Source organism: Uloborus diversus, chromosome 5, assembly GCF_026930045.1.
Source record: "Uloborus diversus isolate 005 chromosome 5, Udiv.v.3.1, whole genome shotgun sequence".
Lineage (NCBI taxonomy): Eukaryota > Metazoa > Arthropoda > Arachnida > Araneae > Uloboridae > Uloborus > Uloborus diversus.
The window spans coordinates 20,256,567-20,280,583 of NC_072735.1; the positions used below are offsets into that span (position 1 = coordinate 20,256,567).

The 24,017-nt window shown below is 31.6% G+C and overlaps 2 protein-coding genes across 2 annotated transcripts in view; one reads left to right on the top strand and one right to left on the bottom strand.

The window, feature by feature from the left end:
• The first annotated feature begins 606 nt into the window (after window positions 1–606).
• Window positions 607–18,024, top strand: LOC129222825 (M-phase inducer phosphatase-like). The gene is made up of 2 exons (XM_054857376.1): window positions 607–2,001; window positions 16,166–18,024. The coding sequence occupies exons 1-2, from the start codon at window positions 875–877 to the stop codon at window positions 16,647–16,649; spliced, it is 1,611 nt and encodes a 536-aa protein (XP_054713351.1). The 5' UTR covers window positions 607–874; the 3' UTR covers window positions 16,650–18,024.
• Window positions 18,025–18,137: 113 nt separating this feature from the next.
• The window catches only part of LOC129222824 (major facilitator superfamily domain-containing protein 4A-like), a 64,886-nt gene continuing 59,006 nt past the window's right edge, over window positions 18,138–24,017 (bottom strand). Inside the window, exon 11 of the mRNA XM_054857375.1 lies at window positions 18,138–22,911. Coding sequence (XP_054713350.1) covers window positions 22,718–22,911 — 194 coding nt within the window. The 3' untranslated portion in view covers window positions 18,138–22,717. The remainder of the gene's footprint in view (window positions 22,912–24,017) is intronic.

Genomic DNA, 24,017 nt, shown 5'->3' on the forward strand with positions numbered 1-24,017 from the left:
TAAATAAATTGTAACATGTTATTGACATCAAATCACATTTATGACATTTAAGATCGAGCGAAACCATTTTGCAGGTCATTAGGCAGTTTTTGAATAAATATTCGTTGAAATAACAAATGAAACTTGCAACATTACTAATTTCAAGAGTTAATTTGTGTTTTTGTGAAACATAAATTCAAATTAATCATTAAAACGTACCTCACAATCACATAAATCCTCAGGCCCCCTCGTGTATCTACCGTTTGTTCGCGCGCCAAACCATTGCGTCGCCAAACGTCAAGGTTGCCGTAAATTTCCCTGTAAAAATCGCCAGGATTTAGCTGTAATTAATGTCCGCCCTGATAAACAAACCTACACAACAACGTATTGCCATTTGGACTTGTACAAATTTCATTTTTGACATTCTCAAAATTTTAAAAAATAATCATGTAAAGCTAAAATGAATCATTTAAGGCTGTTTTTTGAAATTTCTTTTTATTACTTATTGAAAGCATATTAAACTTATTTCATATGAAGCAGTATGACCGAGACCGTTCGAGCATGACAAAAAACTAATATTTCTCATTTCAGTTTGGCAACCATCCAAAACTTTCTTGTCTGCGGAGTTCAAATTATTTGTGTACAGTTGGGTGTTGTCGCTATTTCTTAAATTAATATTTTAATGTTTTTGCATGTATTTCTTTGGCGGCAATATTAAATTTAAAGATCTTATTTCATTAATAAATTAAAAGAGAAATTCAAAACGATTTATTTTCAAGACGCTTAATGATAAAACTGGGAATGCTTATGTAATTGATGATCTTTTATTTTTTCGAGTTGCCATGTCTTAATGAAGTTTAATATTTTCAAAAGATCTTAATTTAATCGTTTCTTAATGTACAAAATGACTTCTCCTACGAAACATAAAAATAATGTGGTTGAAGCTGATGCTTCTCCTCAGCAACATGAACTTACTGCTTTGTCTCCCGTTACGAACTTAGCATTCAATTTGAAAAGCCTTTCTACTTCGAAGTGTGGGACTCCTATTCGCCGCATATCTTGGTCCAACCCATATTCAAACGAAGATTCAAACATGCATTTCATGAAATCGATGTCTCCGTATGTTGATTCACCTACGTTTTTTGAAAATGTGCCAAATAAATGTAAATCAAATTCGAAATTGTATGCTAATTATAAAACTCTGCCATCTGATAGTGATGAGGATAAAGAAAATGCTGCTCCATCTCAGGTTAACTCAAAAGATATAAAATCGGGAAGCACTAGCTCAATGGAATTTGATTCTCAAGACAGTGGGTATTCTGGTTTTGGTCATGAATTTAGCAAGTCCAGCTTTCATCCAACCCCACGAGCAAAAGTTAGAAGCTCTATATTCGCTGATGATGTTGATGAAGATAGTTTGGAAAACTTTTTTGATTTAGAAGACTTTGAAGCTGAACTTACACCTATGCCAGATATGACGAATTTGCTAACCAAACCTTTACATGATTCATTTAAGGCAAAATATCCATCTACCGCAAAGAAAGAAGGCAAGCAACCTATCAGAAGATGCCTTTCAATGGATGTAGATTGTGAATTAAGTTCATCCAATTCACCATCCCAAGAAATAATTTCACAAAAAGGCACCTACATTGCAACAAATTCTTTAAAAGATAATGCTCGAGAAAGTGAGATTACTAATAAATATACATTCAAGCGTCCTGAACCCCCTGATACCGCACTGTCCTTTCACAATAAACGGCGAAAAAGTTCACCCTCAATTGATATTAGTCCCAGTTATATCTTCAAGAGATCCTACTCTGAAACTGCAACTACTATTATGTATGCTTTGCAACAAACTGAACTGCAGCCTGAGTTGATTGGCGATTGTAGCAAGGCATATGCTCTACCACTTATAAGAGGACGTCATCAGGATTTGAAGTGCATATCATCTGAGACACTAGTCAAGGTTTTAAAGGGTGAATTTCATGATGAAATTACATCCTGTACCATTGTGGATTGCAGGTAAATAATCTTATTTAAAATCATTTAACCAAAATTGTTCTACCAGATAAATTCATACATTATAAATTAACCCAGTACATTATCAGATATAAGAATTAGCAAAGAACATATGCAGTATGCAGAGAAACATGACCTATTTCAAATATTTTGATCCCAAAATCAAATCTGTCCTGAAGTCTGGCAATATGAAAAGAGCATTTTATTTGTTCAGTAAAATATTCACAGTATTCAACCTTACTGTAGAAAAAAGTACATACTCAGGGGTCAATCCAGGTTTTATTTTGTGGGCTCCCATTTTATGAAAAAGTAAAATATTATTGAATTTTTTTTTTTTTTTTTTTGTGCGAAAGAAATTATTGTGAATTTTCCTTTTTTTTATGGAAAAAAGTTAGGAGGTAAAAGTTAAAATGTATGTATAACTGAAAAATGTAAATGTATGCAATGTTTTTTTCTCATAAGGTCCGCTTTTTTACTGAGGGTCAGGTGTGGTAAAATGGGTATAAAATAGCCTACTTTTGGATTTTCACTCAAGTATTTTTGTCAAAGTATTTCGTTTCTAATTTTTTTTTTTTTTTGTTTTATGTATACATTACATATGTTGAGAGTAGAATTAAATGATTTTCACACATAATTTGATACAAATTTATTTTTGAGAGGAGTGTTTATGACTATATGTTTTATATACCCATTTTATCCCACGCAAGTGAAAATGGGTAGCCTGTGGGGTAAAATGGGTATTAAAGTCTAAGAAGTGATAAAAAAGCATACTATTTGTTCAATGCAGTATGATAGTAAAGATGTAAGAGTGAGTTACCAAAATTTAACTATTTAATTTTAAAAAAAATAGTGCTAACAGTAAATTTGACAAAATATTAATAAGGTGACGCATGTTATCCATACTTGTCTTTCTTTAAAAAAAGTAATGCCTTAAATTGTTAAATGTGGCTCGTTATTATTTTTTATTATTTGATGTTCTTCAATGAAATTCATGTCGTCTACATCAGGAAAAATAAAAAAATCCCCTATCTCGGATTTTTTAAAAATATTTCTCTTCATAATATTTCCCTCAACACAGCCATATATTTACCAATAAATTATTTTTTGCTTGTTTCCTCTAAGTATAATACTTTGCTTTATAAGCATATTTTCTTCAGTTTCTATTCCAGATACTTCCTCTGAATGGGAACTTTCTTTTTCCTCTATTTTTTATTTTCTTGTTTTTCAATTCCTTATGTTTTTCACTTTTGACTCTTAGCCTTTCTAAAACATCTTTGTCATTTACTTCTGTATTTCCCAGCACCTGTTTAAGTTGTTTTAAATAACTCATGCAGGTAGTTGTCAAATCTGAAGCACTTGTTGAAATTGCTAACAATATTGCACTTTTCAAATCTTTATAAGGTGACGAAATCGTGCTTTGTGACGCATACTTTTCGGATTGAAACGAGGATGTGTTTCGAGAATTTAAAGGTACATTAGAGAAATTGATAGCATCTGATTGCAATCAAATACAAATGTGACGACCAGCAACAGGCTGAGCCCAGAATTTTCTAAGGAAATCGTTATTTTGTGCACAAGTGCACACAAACACTAGAATAAGTATACCTCTGGCTTATTTTTATTTATTATGATGGAGCGAAGTTTATTTTATAAAATTATGGCATTGCATATTTTTATGTTTCAATCATTTTAAATTAACCACAAATGAATTAATATTCATTTAAAGTAAAATATGCTGTATCTTTTAAGACAACTTGCTGGAATGATAAGCCTATCCATATATACCCATTTTATCCCATTTTCAAAATATGAGATTAAAAACAGAAAAAATTCTTTTTTTCTTCCCTGTAAATTGAAGCAGCAATAAAAATGTCCAACTAAAGATATGGCTCTCCTCTGATATGCCCCCCTCTTGGCGAGATTTTAATTTTTCGCTCGATACGAAAATCGCCAATAAGGCGATAACTTGGCAACCCTGGTTTTGCAACTTGAACGCTGGAAAGTAGTTTCTCGAAGTTTGTCTTTTTGCACGTGTATGTGTGGTAGGAGGTAGGTGCTCATATGTTTCGCTCTTAGGGAGATTTTAAGTTGAATACTCTAAAATAAAGTTTCAATTCAAACTTTATTTTAGAGTATTCTTTTTCTTGTTGTTTTTTAATGTTAATTTAGTTGAATTTTCTATTTTAATTATGAGTTCGGTTTGTGATGTTGTCCAAATGTATCAATTGAAATTTTTGAATGAATCTTCTTTTTCTTTTTCGTCAGGTCGTCCAACGTTTGGACGTACCGGAGTCCTAAATAGATTTTTTATATTTAAACTAATTGAAAATAAAGAGGTTTTTTTAGAATTTTTAAGGGAAATTGGTTTACTTAAGAATGAAATGTTATGTTCTAGATGTAATTCTGTTATGAAAATTAAAAAAACTAAAAAATGTTCAGATGGGTTAATTTTTTTTTGTAGAAAGGTTATTGGGGGTGTTGTTTGTGGAAAAGAAGCAACGATCAGGAGTGGGTCATGGTTTAGTTCTAGCAAGTTGAAAATAGAGGAGATTTTTTTGATAACATATGAGATTTTAATTGGGACCAAAACTGCTGATATTGAAAGTCAATATTTTTTTTCATCACAAACTTTAGCCGATTGGCGAAATTATATTAATGAAGAAATATTAAATTACATTGAATTAAAATCCGAACAAATATTCCTAAGAGCGGAACATATGTGCACTGCCTCACGTGAGGAAGTAAAAGAAAAGTAAAAAAGGTAAGTGAACATATTTTGAATTATTGTGTTTTTAGTGTGTTTCTGGTAGTTTGTATTTTGGTCTGGTTGGCATTTTTGTAGCACAAAAATGGTGTTAATTTCACATAAAATCTGTGACTTTATTGTATACTGAACGGAGGAGATCTGTGACTTATATCCGACTGTGATGTATATTAAAAGTCGGAGGGATAACGGACCGAGCGGCAGCGAGGTCCTGGCGAGCCCGAGGTCTCATAGTACTTTCGTAATGAGACCGAGGCAGGGCCGGCGAGCCGAGGTCTCATTACGAAAGTACTATGAGACCGAGGGCTCGTATCCCGGAGAAACAACGGAAAAAAATTAATGCAATAATTTCATTAAATAATTAATGACATAATTTGAATTTTTCCTGTTGGCGCTAAAAAAGCATCGCTAAGAACGATGTATGACACATGACGTCATACATAGTTTTCTTGGCGACGCTTTTTTGGCGCCAACAGGAAAAAGTCGCCAAGAGGGGGGTATATCAGATTTGTTCCAAAGATATTATGACACTAATAAAAAATCAGGAACTGGAGATGGAAGTTTAAGCAGACAACATGTGGCTTGAATAGAGATGTAAAATTTCCGAAAGTTTTGAAGTGGTGGAAAAAACCGGTTTTTTTTCGGGAAAAATTGGAAAAAATGGAAAATTTGATTTTTTTATGAATAAAATTAGGATTCGTTAATAGCTCTGTGTTTCTTGGAATATATAAAGGGTTAAGCATTAAAAAATGTATGCTATTCACACATCTTCTTTTTCTGCTTGTCAGAAATACACATAAAGATAAGATTAATTACAAACAAAAAAAAACCTTTATGTTTTATAACTGAGAGCTTTCATGGTCAAACACCAGAAATAAGTCGTCATTCAACCAATAATATTGGTAATGTGTGTCTAATCATAACAATTACATTTTCTATTTTAGAATGCCTCTGAAACTTGAAATATTAGTTGAAATTTTTCGACTTTCAAACATGATTGATTTTTTTTTTTGAAAGAAAAATAAGACAATGTAACTTTACAGTCTTTTTTTCTAATCCAGTCAAGTCCAAATAAAAACTAAACTAATTTTTCTTAAGCTGAACCAAAACTTAAACTGAAGTTTCAGTTTATTCATACGGCCGTACCACAGTAGTAAAAGTAGTCAAACCAGCACTTTTTGAACAAAACTGAGTTATTATAACCAAGTTGTTCTCTGTTTCGTATTTTACTTAATAAATAAAATGTTTCAGGGTCATTGATCAAGAACTATTTTTTTGAAAAATTCTGAAAAAAAAGAAAGAAAAAGACATGTGAATCAAATATGTGGAAGAGCCAAACTGCAGATTCCACTTTTTTGCTTAGCACGGCAGTATACAGGGTGCGGCAAAAAAAAAAAATTGTATTATTGAATGGAAGAAAGATAATTTCATTTTAATGAGTGCCTTTTTTTTTTTTCACTTTATTAGAAAATAATTCACAATATATTTCCTAGTTTATGTATTGTTTTTCGGTTTTCTTAGTTTTAAGCGAAGTACCTGCTATTTTAAGTTGTTTAACTAAGTAGAACGATTTGTTGTGCCTCGGTAAACAGTATTTGAAACGGTATGCCGTTTCAGGTGGCTTGGAAATGATAGTCGATGTCCGGAAAGTGTACAAAAACGAACAGTGAACATATCAGTTAATCGGCAGGTCATCCATAAGTGAGTTCAATGAAATCCTTGGGTTTCCATGAGAGAAGTCGTTCGTAAGATGGGAATTTGTGAACGATAAGTGCGACTAAGGGAAAAAAACAGCTTAAACAGAAGTTTTACGAGATCCAAAAAGTTCAGGAATTCGTATGACTCCAAAGATACCAGAAACGTTCGAGACGGGCCGCAAGTCTACGTTGAAAGAGATACCTTTCACTGACACGCCAAGCACCTTAGAAAATGTTAAATATCTTCAAAGTTCAGCTTGGTCTGTGATGGAATCAGCACAGGCGACAAAAAATCTCTAGTTTTTTGAGGATGAGGGCCGTAAAATGAATCAAAAAGTGAACTAGAAGGACATTTAAGAAGTTATTGTACTTCTGTGGGCCTAGAAGCACTTCAGCAATGTAGACTGGACATTTTCCTTAAACTTCACACCGATTCATATTGCTAAAAAGACAAGAGTGGAGTAAGGCGCATTGTTTTTGACATGATATCATCTTTTGACTGGACGCTTTACTCGTTACACCTCTCAATCCCATTTATTACACTGTATGGCTTATTTTAGAGTCAAAGGTCTACCCTAAACTGCACATAAGTTTGCACTCTCTAAACCCATTGCTTTATAGGATTATAGGGAATAGGATTGAGTAAAGAACTTGCGGCCCTTGAATGAAAATTTCAATAAGCAGTTACATCTCTGTATTACTGCAAAAGACTGCCAGTTTGAAACCAATTAAATTTATTGATTCCTAAAGGTCTTCTCATATTATTATTTTTTGTGTTTTGTTAATTTATTTACTTTTAATAAAGTTTCATGAAAATTTGCTTGCCCGTTTTTTTTTTTTTTTGCCGCATCCGCACCCTGTACATTTGGTTCTCATAGTCAGCAGGAACATAATTTTATGATTAAAGTTATGCTTGTTTGTTTTATGAAGAAGGAAAATAAATTCTTCACTAAGGTTATTGGTTTAAGCTTTTTTGCAAAAAGTATTATTAAACATTTTTTGATCTATATGCAAATTATATTGTCATAGAACAACTTGCATTATTGTTGGACAGTATTTTAACATAAAACGGGGGGGGGGGATTGCTTCGGAATTTAAGCGTAAGAAATTTCTAATCACTTTTTGCTGAAAATTTCAATTAAAACCCTGAAAAGTTGAAAAAATTAATTTTTTCAATTTTTTCGGAGTGGAAATTAATCCCTTCGGAAAAAAATAAGTTTTAATAAATACTTCTCAACATCACAGATTTTTTTTAAAGTGTTGAATTAATAAAAATTTTTTATACTAATTTTTTAACGGAACCTTGTAAAGTGGACCAACGTGCCCCATGGGTTGTTTAGGTACGTTGGTCTGCCTGGTGGGGAACGTTGGATCGCATAACTCAAACAACATTTGTTATAATTTTAGTGATAAATACTATCAAATGTTACCGTACGCCGGGGTGAGGATGGTACAAATTTCGATATTAAAGTTAATAAATGTTTTGCTATTTTACGTAGAAACCTGAAATTTTTACACAATACTACTCCTTATCTCCGCTTTAAAATGCACTCATGAAAAAATTTTTAAGTTGTGGTGGGAGGGGGGTAAAATTTCTTTTAAGGTGTACCATTCTCACCCCTGCAGGGTGGTGAGATTGGTACATCACCATTTTTCCATATGAAAGTGATTGGAAACGTCTCTTGTACTAATCTCGCCTCTCAGTCCATTCAACAAAACCTGTCTCTTATGAAAAAAAAAATTGGAAATAATTTTCTAGCCACCTGGTGGACAAAAAACTGAAAAACAAAAGGTGAGATGAATAAGTTTTCTTTAAAAATCATTGTTTTATTGTAAAAATTACAATAAAAAATCATTTGAAGCAGTTGGGATGTAATAAAATGAAGGTAGTCGAAATCACTTTGATAATTATAAAAGTAAGTTTCATTTCTTCAAGTCAATGAGGAATTTTTCGGGGGAGATCTCTTTTGGAGCTTTCAAAATTGTGACAACTTGTTTAAATTTGTACCAAATCTCATCTGGTTGGTCGGGCCACATCCAATACTTCCCGCTCTTCTTCATTGCTGCTACTAAAATCTCTCCTGACTCATCAACATCGGACAGCATTTTTCCTGGGTAGTGTTTGCCTTTGTATTCCACAACTACAAAATCACCTTTTTTGGTAAAGCAGGTTGAGTGGTCGCAGTGCATCCATTGTTTGAGAGAGGATTTGTAATTTTTTCTTTTTGCCAAATGGGACCATCCAAAAAAAAAATTAAATGACTAAAACAAATCGAAAACCGTGAAATAAGAGTGTACCATTCTAACCACCTTGACTGGTGATTGGCAGGTTATTTGTTAATAACATCCATAAAAACAGTTGTACGAAAACGCCACTTCAACACTCACTATGTTAGATAGTATGTAAACATAATATAACACTTGCTGATTGTGTCTGCTGAACTGAAGATCACGCCCCGATGCAGGTTTTCTTAAAAACTTGAAAAATCACAAAACTCGCGTATTCAGTTCAAAAAATGTACTGATAACAGGGAAGGTTCTACACTAATGGAAGACGCCGTGATTGTTTGACTACTATTACGCTGCTATCCCTCCCTCATCCGGAAAATCCTCTAGTTCAACTATAGACCGACAGGTAGCGCTTAATCGGCGAAAAAGCGTGACTGTCCTAATCTCGCCCCCCTATACTATTCTCACCCCATCTGACGGTATAACTACCTTATTCTCTTTTGTGCGTTGAGTAAAAAGTATAAAGTTTAAAGATCAATATAACATTTAATTGATTTTAAGTGATATCTTTAATTAAAAATAGCAGTAAGCATTCACCATTAGTACACAATTATTTTCATTAAAATCAAAAAGAAAATTCAATTATTGAATATTCGTGAGACAATTAATGCAGATTAAAGTTAACTAAAGATACGTGTTAAACGATATCTGGGAATATAAAAGTGCTACTTCTTGAGCTTTGGAAGTAGCACTTTTATTGGACTGGGTTTTAGAAGGATAAGCCATGTGTTACTTTTCTGCAAAGTTATATCAATTATTTTTTGCTAGGGAGAAAAAGCTCTTTTTTTACTGCATGAAACAACTTCAAAAAGGTAAGAATCGTGTTATACTAATACCATATGTTTCAAAGAAAAAGTAATAAAATAAACAACTTTAAATTAGCATATCTTTGTGTTCTAAAATCAAATTTTAAAATAAAGTTAGGTAATTTTTTATTCCTTTAATCGTTGTTTTATTTTATTTCTATGTAGAATGCTTGTTTAGCAAATATATTTTGTTTAGTACAGCAACTTTATTATAGCATGTATTGCATATTTTACTCTTAGAAAACAATTGTGTGCGAAAATTTGGAAGTATATTTGTAGTAAAAGAAGTGCAGATATGAAATAAATCTTTTGTTGTAATTTTTGTTAAATAATTATATAAAATATATCTTTGCTTTTAAATTTTATGATTAAAAAAAGAAAAATCTTTTGACTTCCTACTTAGTTTATCCTTTCTCGGAAAAAATCTTTAAACTTTTCAAAGTCAACCGAAAGTTAGTGATAAGTCAGAAATCCTGAGAACAAGTGATTACTGCATTTTTCTTTAATTTGATGAAATTCAGAAGCATATTTTCGAATAGTTGCTGTCAAGATATTTCTGAGGTTATTGTAGCTCTAATTCAAGCTAAAGCAAATGAAAACAATTATGAAACTGACGTCACTGACAAATGTGAAGGATTTCAAGCTGAACCATGCTCAACATGGCCTTTAATGTGCAGAAAACTTAAGTTTTTATCAAATCATGACCCCTTTGTATTAATTCCATGCTAAATATTCTCAATATTTCGAAGTTAACCTCCTTTAACTTGAAGTTTTTTCCAAGATGACTCGAAATTTATTTCGAAAGAAAGAATCAAGTGACTATGAGAGAAAAATTAACCTTCACTTGCTATTCCTGCACAATAGACCTCTAAAGCAAGGAGAGCACCTGTTGAGCCAAGGTGCAATAAAGGAGTTACACGTACGGCAATGAATTAGGCTTGTCTACTTGAACGAGTTAGGCTTGTTTTCTTTTGTTGAACTGTTTCACTTTGACATGTTGCTGGACTATGAATTTGCTTTTAAGCTGTCAAGTCAACTGCTTGTGCCTTTATTCAAGGACTGACCTAAGTTCAGATGTGTTCCCCTTCATTCTTTAGTTTGATTATTTGTAGATAAGTTCCTGAGAGACAGAGTGAGTTTTTTTTTTTACTGTTAAAGATGTCTAAACAAGTACTATGTCAGTGATATTAAAATAAAAATAGAAACTTCTAAAGCAGTAGAATCCATGAATCCAAATTTTGAAACGAATGAAGATGTGCACCTTTCCTGAAGTAGAATCAGCTCTATTCAAGTGGTTCCAGCAGTATTGAAATCAAAACCATGCTCTTGATTTATTTTCTTTCAATATTTTTGATTAAATTGTGCATATTGTGCTTAAAAACTTTTAAGTTCTGTAATTTTGTCTGTTTATGTACATATTAATCAAAATATTTGATGGTTTTTAATATTAAAATGTTGAGAACCGAGTTTTTCATTTAAATTTTTGGTTTTTTTTTTTAAATTAAATTATTATCTTTTTAATGAAGGCATCCAACATTTTTCAGAGTAAAGGCCATGAATGTATCAGCAGTTACTGGGAATAACAAAGACAAACTTAAGCAATTTTTGATAAAATTTTGCTTTAGTTTGCTATAGTTTTATGAGAACTGCAGTTTTATAATAGGTCATTTTAAAGAGAATTGCGTATACTTTGATTTGATGTGTAATAACTTAAATAGTTTTCAGAGAGGAAAAAAAATTTTTTCTACGAAATTTAAAATTTTAAAGCTTTTTGAGATAATGTCTTTCAATATTTTTTAAGATCCTATATGGTATTTAATGTATTTTAATAAATACATATTAAATTTTTCTGAGTCGGATTATGAAAAGTTCAGCAGTTATTACATTTTTTCAACGAAAATAGTGATAGTTTCATTACATTATTTGTTGTCATTAGGGATTGCAAAACTGGACAAAAAAAATCAATACCGGTATTCGGTATTTTTGAAGTGTGACACTGGAATACCGGTATTTGAAATTTCTCAAGAAATGCTTAAAAACATATTTTTTTGTTGCATGTTTCATAATTTTATCAAAAATTGTATTATTTATGAAAACATATTAAGAACAATTATAAAATTAAGGAACAAATTTCATAATAAAAAATCAATAATAGTCAAAAACATAATGCATAAGTTGAATTGTCTCAAAGCCGGGAACTTGTTTTAGTGTTCAACTTTTCTACAGTTGAAAATATCATTCCTGAATTCATGCAGATCGGTAGTACTGTTAACAAATGTGGGATACACCTCCTTTAATTGTCCAGATGACCCCTCCCCCCTTCATCTTCAAATAATTCAGTCTCTTGCGTGTTATTTTTGGATAAATCCTTTTGTGTGGGTGTTTTTTTTTTGTTTTTTTTTTGTATTGTGTGGTATTGTTATTTTTTTTAAATTCATTGCAAATTGCAATTTCTTTCTGAGATTATACTTTTCCAATATTAACATCAATTTCTCTTGGTGATAAAAAATACCATTTGTTATGCTACAAACAGAAAAGTTTTTGTCCAAACTTAGTACAGTTGAAACAAATAATTTAAAACAAAATCCAAGTCTTCAGGCATCTGATGGTTAGAATGGATTGTTCATGACTCTAATGCATTAAAAATTACACTTGAAATTAACTTTCACGAAAGGGATGTGATCAAGGGGAAGCGATCAGGGAAATGGAAAAAATAAAAAATATGACGCACAAAAGCGCAAGAAAATGCGCTTCATCTCACCATCAAGTTTCGACACTATCATTTTGCAATCTTTCCGCTACTTTTGTTTAATGATATTCTATTAATTTGTGCTTTTGAAGCAAAAATTTGTATGTCAATTGATTGATTTTGGTTCTGTATCATGGAAAAAGAAATGTACATTTAAAATATAAGTAGATAATTTAATAAGTTAAATTTAAAAAAATTTAATGGAAACAATTTATTATTTTAGGCTAATACCGAAATACCATTATTTTTCCTCAGCAAATACCAGTATTGCAAAATTACTTAAAATACTGTTATTCAGTATACAGGTATTGCAATCACTAGTTGTAACTGGTCATCTTTTAATAGTCTCACTGAAAATTTTTGAGTGTATTCATGCAGTGAAATCTTGCTGCAACTCTGCGAACCCTACTTTCCAATTTTTTATTTTTCAATATGATATATTTAATTATTAACCCATTCATGCCAGTTGGTACAAAAATATACCAACCGGGGAAAAAATTATAATTCGTCTTTACATGATGCTATCACCCCAAAAGCTGTGCATTTTACATAGTAAATAATCATAGAAAGGGAAAAAAATATGTTTACTTTATCTTCGTTAAAAACGGACGTATTAGTAGTCTTAAAACTTTAATAAATCATAACTCTAACAACATTCCTCTTCCGTCAAAAAGTAAAATGCAAGTTTTGCATGTATTTTAGTAATTTCAAAAAGGTTTTAAAATTGTACCATAATTGTAACAGTGTATTTGATTTATATAAACTTTTAAAAAGTTGTTTTTAGCTTTGTTTCTGTTATAAATTCTCTTTTACTTTCAATGGTAGAAAATTGTACCAACCGGCGAATATGTAGTCACTGTCTTGCTTCGGGCAAATGAAGTGTTTGATCTAAAATTTGTACAAATAAGCGATATTTTTTAAAGATTTTAAGTATTTTAGTATTATTGTTAATTTATTATGGACGTCATGGACGCAAAAAGCTGATAAGAGGAAATTCGATTTGATTTGGATATAAACTGTGGGTGTTATTCTCGTAATACGGACTTTTATTTTTTTCGGTACCATATTGCGGCACCTAGACGAATTGGTATAGATTGACGTTTCACTTGCATTTTTGGAAAAATAATAAGTACCTAAGTACCAGAGGAAACGCATGCCATTATGGGCAATTTTTTACTTTTATTCCTGTGCTAAATGATATTCTTTCAACTTATGCATTGAAAGAGTATACAAATGGATGCTCCATTGGGTTCAAGAAATGAAATGAAGAAACACACACACACACACACAATCAACCAAGAACAGCATGTTGTAATGCTGCAATAAAGATGATGCTGTAAAATGGAACGGCAGTACTGCAGCAGCAATTACAAGCAATAAAGTATTCAGGAAACGATGTGAATTCAAACAGTAAATGAGATGCTTTTGAGAAAAATAATTTAATTATTCAAATACCGTAGTTATTGAAACACATAGCAAGTGCATATGTCGGATATACCTTTTTGATTCGTAGAAGAATACGGTATTAGATATTGTTACAAAAAAAAAAAAAATCTGTGGTGGTCACTTTTTTTTGGGGCAATTTGTGCAAAGTGATGTAAAAGAATGGCGAATGTTCCAGACTTTTTGAAAAGAAGATTCGCTATTCATTCCGAGAAGATTGTGATGCATAAATATTCAAATTAATTACTTTCGAGATTTTACAACTTTTTAGTATCGATTTTTTCAAGTTCATATTTCATAAACTTTTATTTTACAAAATGAACACATTCCTTTTTTCTTTTGAAATAAATGAAATTGTTATTAGAAAACTCTTTTATGTAAGTGTAAGTAATATTTTACAATTATAAATATTTATAATCGATAATCAATGCAATTATTGCAATCAAACAATAAATGTAAAATTTGCAAAAATAATGTGCTCAAACCATACAAACGCCGGTTGGTAGAAAAATCTACCATAAAAATTAAAATAGAAAATTTAACGGTAAAAATTAAATCTCTATATGATGCACTTACTAGACATAAAATAAATAAATACTATTAAAATTATCATAATTTATTGTTTTTTTCGAAACCGGCATTAATGGATTAAAACATAGACTTTTTTTAGGGAGAATTTTGATGCAATTTGCTTTCTTTTATGAATTTCTTAATTTTTTTCCTTTAAGAGAAAGTAGGCAAAAATTAAAGAATGAAAGTATGAAATTCAGTATTAAAGTTAACATTTCAAAAATTCACCCTAATTCTCTTTATTTTATTAATATTTATTTTTTGTTAAAACTTAATAAAACAGAGTTGAATGAAGGGTGGCAGTTAAACGTTTTTCTCCTCCTTGGCAAAATCCAAGCTTTGGTATTGAATTTAAATATGTCAACACAATAAAATATGTTGTTAAAAGTTCAATTGTATTTTGCATTTTTTTAATTATTTTAATTTTCAACAACATTTTTTAAGAATTGTTTAGCAATAAAATCATATATTTACATTCACATTACAAAATTCACCCAGAAGTAAGTTGACTAATTAACAGTATGTTATAGAAACCGAAATACATTTTTTATGTATTGTTTTGTACTGTATTAACAATATAGTGTATGTGTTTGTGTATGCGCCTCTAAATAATGAAATGAAAGCCAAATGGATGACAGTAAAAATTAGAATTCTGTTTCAAGGGTATTATATTCTGTGTTTTCCTAAAAGCTACAAATATGTAAAATTTTTATTGGTTTCTCACAGGTTTGTAAAAATTTTCGCCAAATGTAACTATTTGATAAAGGAGAAGAAGTGGATAATATTAATTGAAAGAGAGTGACGAATAAGGGGGGGGGGGGCAAAAAAAGTCACTTGTGAGCTGTCCCAAAATTTCTGTTTACCTGTACCAACATTCACCAAATATTGTGCAACTTGAGAGATGCCTTCCTTAATTCTTATCGTCCATCCTTAAAATCCTTATTTCCCCCCTTTTCTTTTGCTTTTGAGTTTTTGTAAAGGGTCTACTTTTCCATCGCATTTTTTTACTTCCTTTTACAAAAAAGGAAGTATTGTATTCGCGAAAAAAATTTCACTCAAAATCGGCCTTAATTTCCATTTTTCTCACCCCCAAATGAATGTTGAGTTTTTTTTTCGACCCGACCACATGTGGATATATGTCTAGAAACATACAGACACCCAAAATATCCATTTTGACGACCCACGAGTTAATTACAACAAATTTTCTCGTGATGTCCGTATGTATGTGTGCTAATGTGTGTATGTATCTCGCATAACTCAAAAATGGTATGTCCCAGAAAGTCAAAATTTGGTACGCAGGCTCCTAGTGGGGTCTAGTTGTGCACCTTCTCTTTTGGTTGCATTCGGATGTTTCTAAGGGGGTCTTTCGTCCCTTTTTGTGGGGAAATCATTGTTAATTTCGATGTAAACTCAAGTAGTGATATAATTTGTCGGACAGTTGGCGATATATCGCCAGTCTTTTGGTCGCCAACTTGGCGACAAATTTGGCAATTTTTTTTTTTTAAATTTGGTTTCGATTTGGCCATTGTTGGTGATATTTAGAGAGAAAACAATAAAATGACATTAAAATTGCCAATAATGTGGAAATTACATTAAATTGGAGTAAAAGGAAGTCATGTGATGCACACATCAGCTCGTTTTTTTTTTTTTTTGTGAAAAGTATGTTTTTCTCCTATTGTGATTCTGCCTACATTCTTTCAAATTTTGCATTGAATGGGTGTCAGATAGTAACTGTAAGACTTTTGCATTATTATTCAAAATATATTTTAAAAATGAATACATTTTAAAGGAATTACTATGTTATCCAAATTGAATATTTTTTGAATTACAAAATTTGTTTATTGTCCAGGTATCCATATGAATTTGATGGTGGACATATCCAAGGTGCAAAAAACATTTACACGAAAGAAGATATATTGGAATTCTTTTTAAAAGATGGTACATTCTTCACATCAGGAAGAGACATTATTGTTTTTCACTGTGAATTTTCTTCAGAAAGAGCTCCCAATTTGTGTCGCTTCCTAAGAAACAAAGATCGTGAAAAAAATGAAGGTAGCTACCCTCGTCTTCATCATCCTGAAATTTACATTTTAGAAGGTGGATACAAAGCTTTTTATGAACATTTCAAGGAATATTGTGAACCCCAAAGTTATACACCAATGAACCACAAAGATCATGGCTTTGATTTGCGCCATTTTCGAGCTAAGTCAAAATCTTGGGGAGCCGATTCAAAATTGCGCTACACTTTGAAATCGTCTGTTCCAAAGCAGCAAAATGATTTGGGAGTTTTGTCCGAGCGATTTTCACATGGTGATATTTCAAGCTCACAATAGCTCTCAGTGTAATGTTTCTGATCGTGGAAGGAACTAACTATAAGTCAGCAATCCTTGTTGAACTACTCTGAAAAGAATGGTTTTCAAGTGCTTCCAAAAATTTTATGAGCCAAGATTACAAGTATATGAATTACAAAATTTATTGCTCTGATTGCCCCATTTTGAAGCTAAGTCAAATTCTTAACCAGTCGATTCAAAATTGCGCGAATGTTACAATCGTCTGCGTTAAACCATTAAAATGATTCTTGAGTTCTGTTGGAAAGATTTTGCATGAAAAAACCTTCAAGCTCAAAATTGCTGAAATTATTTTATTTCATAAAATGCTTAGTACAAATTTTTAAATACATTAGATTTAAAATTTCATGATCTGGCAATGAGCAAACTCAATTTTAAAATTAAAGTTTTATATTTTTATAATTTTTTAGCTTACTTGATATTTTTGGGTAATATAATTTGTTTTTATGAATAGTGTTCTTTTTAATTTGTAATATATTTGTGCTATTCAGTGACCTAAATTTTTGAGGTAATAATGTACTGTAACGTTTTTGTTATTGAGTCCCAAGTATTTAAATACACTGTATACTTGAAAAGATCAAAACAAGACATTTTTCTTGGCTATTGCAAGAAATTGTATGATTAGGGATTTCTTCTTTTTCTTTTCCCCCTGAATACTTTTAGTTATTAGCTTGTTCAAAAGAATTCTTTTTATAGATTAATTAAAAAGTTCAATGTTTTGGTATTTTAGTGTTCACTGCTGCTAAAATTGATTTTTTAAAAAGCTTTTAGTTTTTTTTAAAAATAGAATGATATATTATTAAGTCATTATTTTTTACTACTAATTACACAATACAGTTTTAATTATGAATTCAGTATGAGCTCAAATCAGCATGAGATTATAAACGATAACAGATTTATATATACAAGTATAATGACTTTTTGTTCAAACTGTTGGTTAAATTAAATTTGGTCATCTTATAAATTAACATTGGATTCCTTACTGTTAACTCTAACTACTATTCCTAAAGGTAACCATCAAGCTTTCTATACAAGCTCAACACTTTAATGTAATAGGTGTAAGTAAATATTTAAGTTTTATTTCACATGCTTTTACCTTTTCTTAAAAACAGCTGAGATTCATTATTTCCATAATCTGTAATCATGTATAAGCATGTAGTTTGTCTTTTCTATCTCATATTTTACAATTTGAACCTATTGTTTTGTATGAATTATGAGGTTTTATGCAAGGTTCGTATGGGATTCATCAGGGAGCAATTTCAAGCATTTCCTTTTGGAGTGCAATTTTATTTATGATGAATGTAATTTAATGTATGAAATTTGTAATGTAAGAATGAATTTTGCACTTAAGTGTAATAAAAACTTGTGCGTTTACTCTATGTTTGTGTCTTGTTTTTAAAAGATATCCATTGAAGATACGCACATAATTATAATCTTTTAATAAGTTATTCTTTTTGTACACTTTTTCTCATATATCAAACAAGGATGTTTTTTTTTTTTTTTCAATTCTCATATATCAAATTAAGTCTTGAACTGATGAAGAAAAATCTTTCTAAAAATAAAAAAAAAGAATACTTAAGATGTAAACAAAACTCTTTATTCAGATCTCTATCCCAAAAAGTTTTTATTACAATGTTAACACACTTCTATGTGCGCAGTTTTTTTTTTTTTTTGTTCTGAGAAGATTTTGACAATTTTCAACTTTCTACCAGGCACTAGAGCAGCCAGAATTTACCTTCTGCAGGGTGATGGTTTGGTCGTAACAGTCCTTATGTCGTGTTACGTAAATTATATTTTTTCTACAATCCTTGCATATTCATGAACATTCAAAAAATGTTCATCAATATTGTTTTGTAAATACAAAAGTTATAATTTATTTTCTGCAAGAATGCAAATTTGTTTTCCTACGCAAAATCTGCAAAAATCGTGAATCTCGAAACATTTTGACACTCCATAAAATGTTAATTGTCATTTTAGAATTGACAATATGATAAATTCAAAGTTCAGGGGGTTGACCTTGAAAACTGCCCGTGTGATGCTCTTGTGAGGTTTTTTTTTTTTCATAGACGCCATTTTCAGTTTTCGATGTTAGCGCCACCTACATGCCTTTAGCTAGTAATGCATCAATGTTTATTAAAATAACTTGATGAAATAAGAATCAAAATAAAAGAAGAATTATATATAAACCTTAAAGGTTTTTTTATTTTTTTTTAATAAGCAGGTATTCTTGAAAATCATCTTAAACTCATTTGTAGTTATGATAAAATTGAAAATCTTTTTTAATCAAAAAGTTCCGTCCAGAACCGAACGAACCTACTTTCCCGTAACAATATCAACTTACTAGTATCAGTTCAATGTTTTCAAAATTAGCTAAAATCACAAATTATTTCAAAGGAAAGTTTATCGACATTTTAACCGGATTTCTAGAAATAAAAAGGAATTCGATTTTTATGGGAATGCTAGAATGTTTCAAGAAAGACATTTTAAAAAATGATTAATTTCAATGTTATACCCTCTCTAGAGGCTGTTGTAAACAGGTGCGGACTGGGCCCCGCAAGAGTGCGACAACCTTGGCCTCCAAAGGACGAAAAAAATAATAATAATAAATAAGTGCAAAAAAGAGGAAAAAAAAGGTGCAAAAAAAAAAGTGAAATCTCACAGATTTGTGAGGGCAAAGAAGAGAATAAGGGAGTTGCATCATAAAATAAAAATTTCAAAATAAATAAATAAGGTGTTCAGACTTGAGAAAGCATCGGCCAATGGACCAGTTCGCCCGTGGTTGCAAATCATGCTCCGTGTGCATTTCCTTTCTCTTTTTAGCATTTATTTACATCTTATTTATATATTTCATACTGTCGGACAGTGTTTCTCGACTTGCAGAACGGTAAAAATTTGGATGGGAAAAAAAAAGAATTGTGTGATGCTTTTCTTTTTTCAAAAAAGGTAGCTTTTCTAGATTTTAAAGAGCTGTTACATATATCTGTACCTCAGCGGGATACAACACTATGTCCATTTTTTTCCAAATGGACATAGTGTTGTATCCCTTTGAGGTACAGATATCAACTGTAAAATTTTGTAAATTTCACCAGCAGAAGCCTAAAATATAGCACAACAGTGTATTTCAGTTCAAAAATAATATTTTTAGTTTTCATTTTGAATTTTCCTTGACAGTTGATAGTAATTTTGTCTACTCAAAACATAATTTTTCTGTTTCTTGTTACGTTTTCTTACTTTGAAATGAAGTTACTGGGATTTAATTCGCTGATTCTGGGAATATAGGTTTCTGAAGTTGAAGAAAATTTCGACGAGCGAAAGAGAGCTATCTTTCACATTACTATGTATATAACAGGGATTCTCAATATGCCCCTCCCCCCTCTAGGTATAGAAGGATTTCAAGGGAGACTTGAAATTTCAGAAATAAGTTTAAAAGCAAAACTAACTATACTTTACTCAGTTTTGAGGTCACGCAAATATTTTCTACATTATCGTGTGTTTTTTTTTTTTTTTTGAAGTTTTTAGTGCAGTTTTTATCCGCATATCCCTGTGAATCTATATTTTCAGCATTAGTAGGCATAAAGTCAAAATATTGAGCAAGGATAATCAGGGGCATATCCAGGATTTTTTTTCTCGCTACCTATTTTTGTGAAAATTTTGCATCAATATTCTATTTTTGTGAAATTTTTTTATCAGTATTGATTTTATGATTTTTTAAAGGCACATTCTAATTTTTGTTAAAGAAAGTTAGAGCAACTTAAACGTTAGTTTGAAAAGTACAAATGTCATCTATTATTTCTAACAGGGGTTTTTTTTTTGGGGGGGGGGGGTGTCTTAGAGATAGGAAAAATACCATTGTATCTCAGCTCAATAGGCTTTGTACTGTGTACATTCAGGAAATCGTTAACCGCCAAAACCCTGATGCTAAAAGATTGCGTTGGGTGAAAACAAAGTTTTCTACATTAAAATGCAGATTTTTGTGAAACTTTTGATTTTTCAATATTGTTTTGTGACTATGCCGATTTTCAAAGTTAATTTTGTGAAGTTGGATATTGTTACTTGATTTTTGTGAAAGTACCGATTTTAAAATCAGATTTTTGTGAAGGTAGCGAAAAAAGAGATTTTTAGATAGTCTGAAAGAATGAGAACCACTGATGGATCAAGTTTTTGATAACCTACTCGATTTCTCTTCACAATCTCTGATAAGTTTCCTGATTTCCGATAACAACGTCATTTGTTTGTCTTCTGAGGAGGCGAAAAGAATGTTAATAAGTAGGCTTTTTTTGTGTGTGTCTGATGTAAGATTTTTGCACATCTGAATGCGATAACGGTACACTAATATGCACCTATGGGCATAAATAGGCTTGCCAGATATCTGACATGTTCAACCGGAACACCCGAATGCTCCCCCCCCCCCCCCGCGTCACCAGTATTCAAATGGGTACAAACCCCTGGATGATTTTCGGAGCATTTTATCGGCAATTAATTCTCAATGCTACGAATAAGTAGTTACAAATTATGAACCTAAAACAGGGGTACTAAAAAAGGACATATAAGCAGATAAAATTGGAACATTTCACTTCCAAGATGTAAATATTTACAATTTATTTCAATTAGAAAAAACACTTTGAATGAGGAATAAAAAATTAAACAATATTAGGCTATCCTTTTCATTTTATAGGACTTTTTTTAGTCTTTATCTTGTTGGTAAAATCCTGACAAGCTAATCCGGTATTAATTTTACAAGTCAATGATACAAATGATAAAGTAATTATCCAAAATTATCATTCACAGTTAACTATTTTTGGAGCTTGTTGGTCATTCGTAATCAAATTCATTTTTTTCCGGGACGTGAAGTAAACCGGCCGAGACACCGGGATTTTGTTTAAAAACTGAGACTTTCCCGGTCAAACGGGACGTCTGGCAAGCCTAGGCATAAAGAGATTTGATAATAAAGTAAAATGAAAGAAAATTTCGAAAATTTAATCAATCGAATTTTAATGGTCGTCCACATATATTGCATCAATGGGGAGGGGGGAGAGCTTTCTGAAACTGTGAAGAGAGAGGGGGGCAGCAAAAAGTGTGACATAACACATTTAGGTTGAAATAAGAACTTTTTTTTTAACAATATGTATAGTACAGAGTGACATGTGACAAAGGGGTAAGGTGAAGTGTGACACTTTGTGCGGGAGGTCTAATATGTTGAAATAAAGGGACATAGTTTATGCGCAGCTAGCTTCCTTGGAAAATATTCTTATGAACGATTTGCTTTTTATCGGAATTTAGAAATAGATGCTGAAAAAACAAATTAGATGTAATGCGAAACATCTTTAAAATGTTTTTGCTTTATTGCTGTTTCATAATGTCTAACTAATGTTTTTTTTTTTTTTAGTTTTAGTTTTCTTACAAACTGAAGAAATATCACTCAGTCCGAAAGAATATAATTCTGCCTGAAAATTACAGTCGAATCTCGATAACTCGAAGCTTATAATAACTCGAATATTCCTTTATCTCAAAGTTTTCATCGGGTCCCAAACTCTTGAGACTGTTGTGGAAACTCCCCGTAACTCGAACTACCAATAACTCAAACGTTTTAACTTAACCCTTAGGACTTCGAGTTATCGAGCGTTGACTGTATATAAATTTTCGTGTTAAAAGTTAAATTATTATTTTCGATCGATCTTCTTAAGAAAACCATTGCGTCTTTAATGAAAATGATCCTTGCTTTATTGAATATTTTTCCCAATTCTTTGCCAATCGGTAACTCAGGTTACACTTCTGTCTGACCATCGATGAGATGGAAAGGCGAACATCCGGTTTACTGGCGGAAATGGACGCTTCTATTAGTTTGCAGTTTTTTCAGATGTGTGTTAGCCTCTAAATCAAGCAGAGTCACATTGAAATAAACGAAACATGCCAATATATTGTTTTAAATTTTCTTTTCTCCCTCATTCGAGTAGACTCGTCTTAACTGGCCGTTGCCGATTCCATACCATCCGCGGGCAGACAGATTTTAGAAAAACAAACAAAAGTTCGCCATCTTTGATCTCATCTGCTTGTTAATGAGACGATTCGCGGTCTTTCTTAACAAAGTTGATCATGCAATCTTGTTCTTCGAGACTGTGGGTGGGGCTTGTGTTCATTCGGGAGTAATATTGCACGTTCTGGTTCACGAGGCTGGTATTTTCTCCCTCCATCTTTTGAACAGTTTCTGGCATCAGTTTAGTGAAAAATACCATGATACCAGGTGTTGCTGCAAGAAAAAGTTCATTAGTAACTGCAATATCGTTGCTTGTATTTAGAATAACAATTTAACAATTGTGCTTTTCACGGTTTATCCCACGTTTCTTCGATATTTCAAATCCCCCCCCCCTTTAATGTATCAAAAAATATAATTGAATTTGAAAAACAGTTGGAGATGGGGGAGCACCCTTTTTACGAAGTTCATAAGTTTTTAAGTAATATTAAGCTGTCAGAAAAGAGATTTTTACTACTTATTCTAATCTTTGGATAACGGAAGAACGCTCTTTTTTTTTCTATTAAAAGGTTTTGTGTACTTATTGTCAATTTAATACGAGGCTCAACTGCAGAAAATCATTAGCGCCCATGTCGTATGGTAATGCGGCATGTAAAATATCCCTTGGGTATTCGTTTAGCTCTGAATTCCCTAAGCAAAACTAAATTCCTAGTTCAGTTTCGCATTGAAGAGAGCCCAGTTGTCTCCATCTGATGGAAACTGGTCGTCAAAACTACTTGTGTCATGCATCAGCGCCTTAATGGTGGCACATGAAAGACTGATGCCTTGTATAGTTTAGTCTAGATCTGGTAAAGGCCAAATGGCCTCTTACACATCTCCACTGGAAATATATATATATATGCTCTTTCAGAAAAAAATACTTTTAGAATTTTATATATATATAATTGGCTCTCTGTTTAACGACTTTCAAAGGACCACAAAAAATCGTCCTTTAGTAGGAAGCGTCCTTAAATAGAATGCTTTTAACACTATCGTGGACCATCAGGGACCGTGAAAAGCCGTCTTTAAATAGAGAAAGTCGTTAAACAGAGAGCCTACTGTATATATATATATATATATATATTATATATATATATATATATATATATATATATATATATATATATATATATATATATATATATATATATAGGGCTCAATAATGTTCTCTTTCTCCCACGAGATAAGCTTGTAATGATCAATTACAGCTGAATGAACTGTAATTAAACTGCATTCTGAAACACAGGCCAGCTCGGAATGCTTATAACAATGGCAGCACTACTGAGAAGTGTGTGGAGTCCCAAAGAAACTACTTACCCAACGCTTTAGCTTTGCCAATTTTA

What these genes read in the sequence shown, in the direction of transcription:
- LOC129222825 (XM_054857376.1), top strand. Translation starts at nt 875, where the DNA reads ATGTACAAAATGACTTCTCCTACGAAACATAAAAATAATGTGGTTGAA. An exon ending in TGTACCATTGTGGATTGCAG is followed by an intron (nt 2,002 to 16,165) that starts GTAAATAATCTT and finishes TTTATTGTCCAG; the next exon opens with GTATCCATATGAATTTGATG.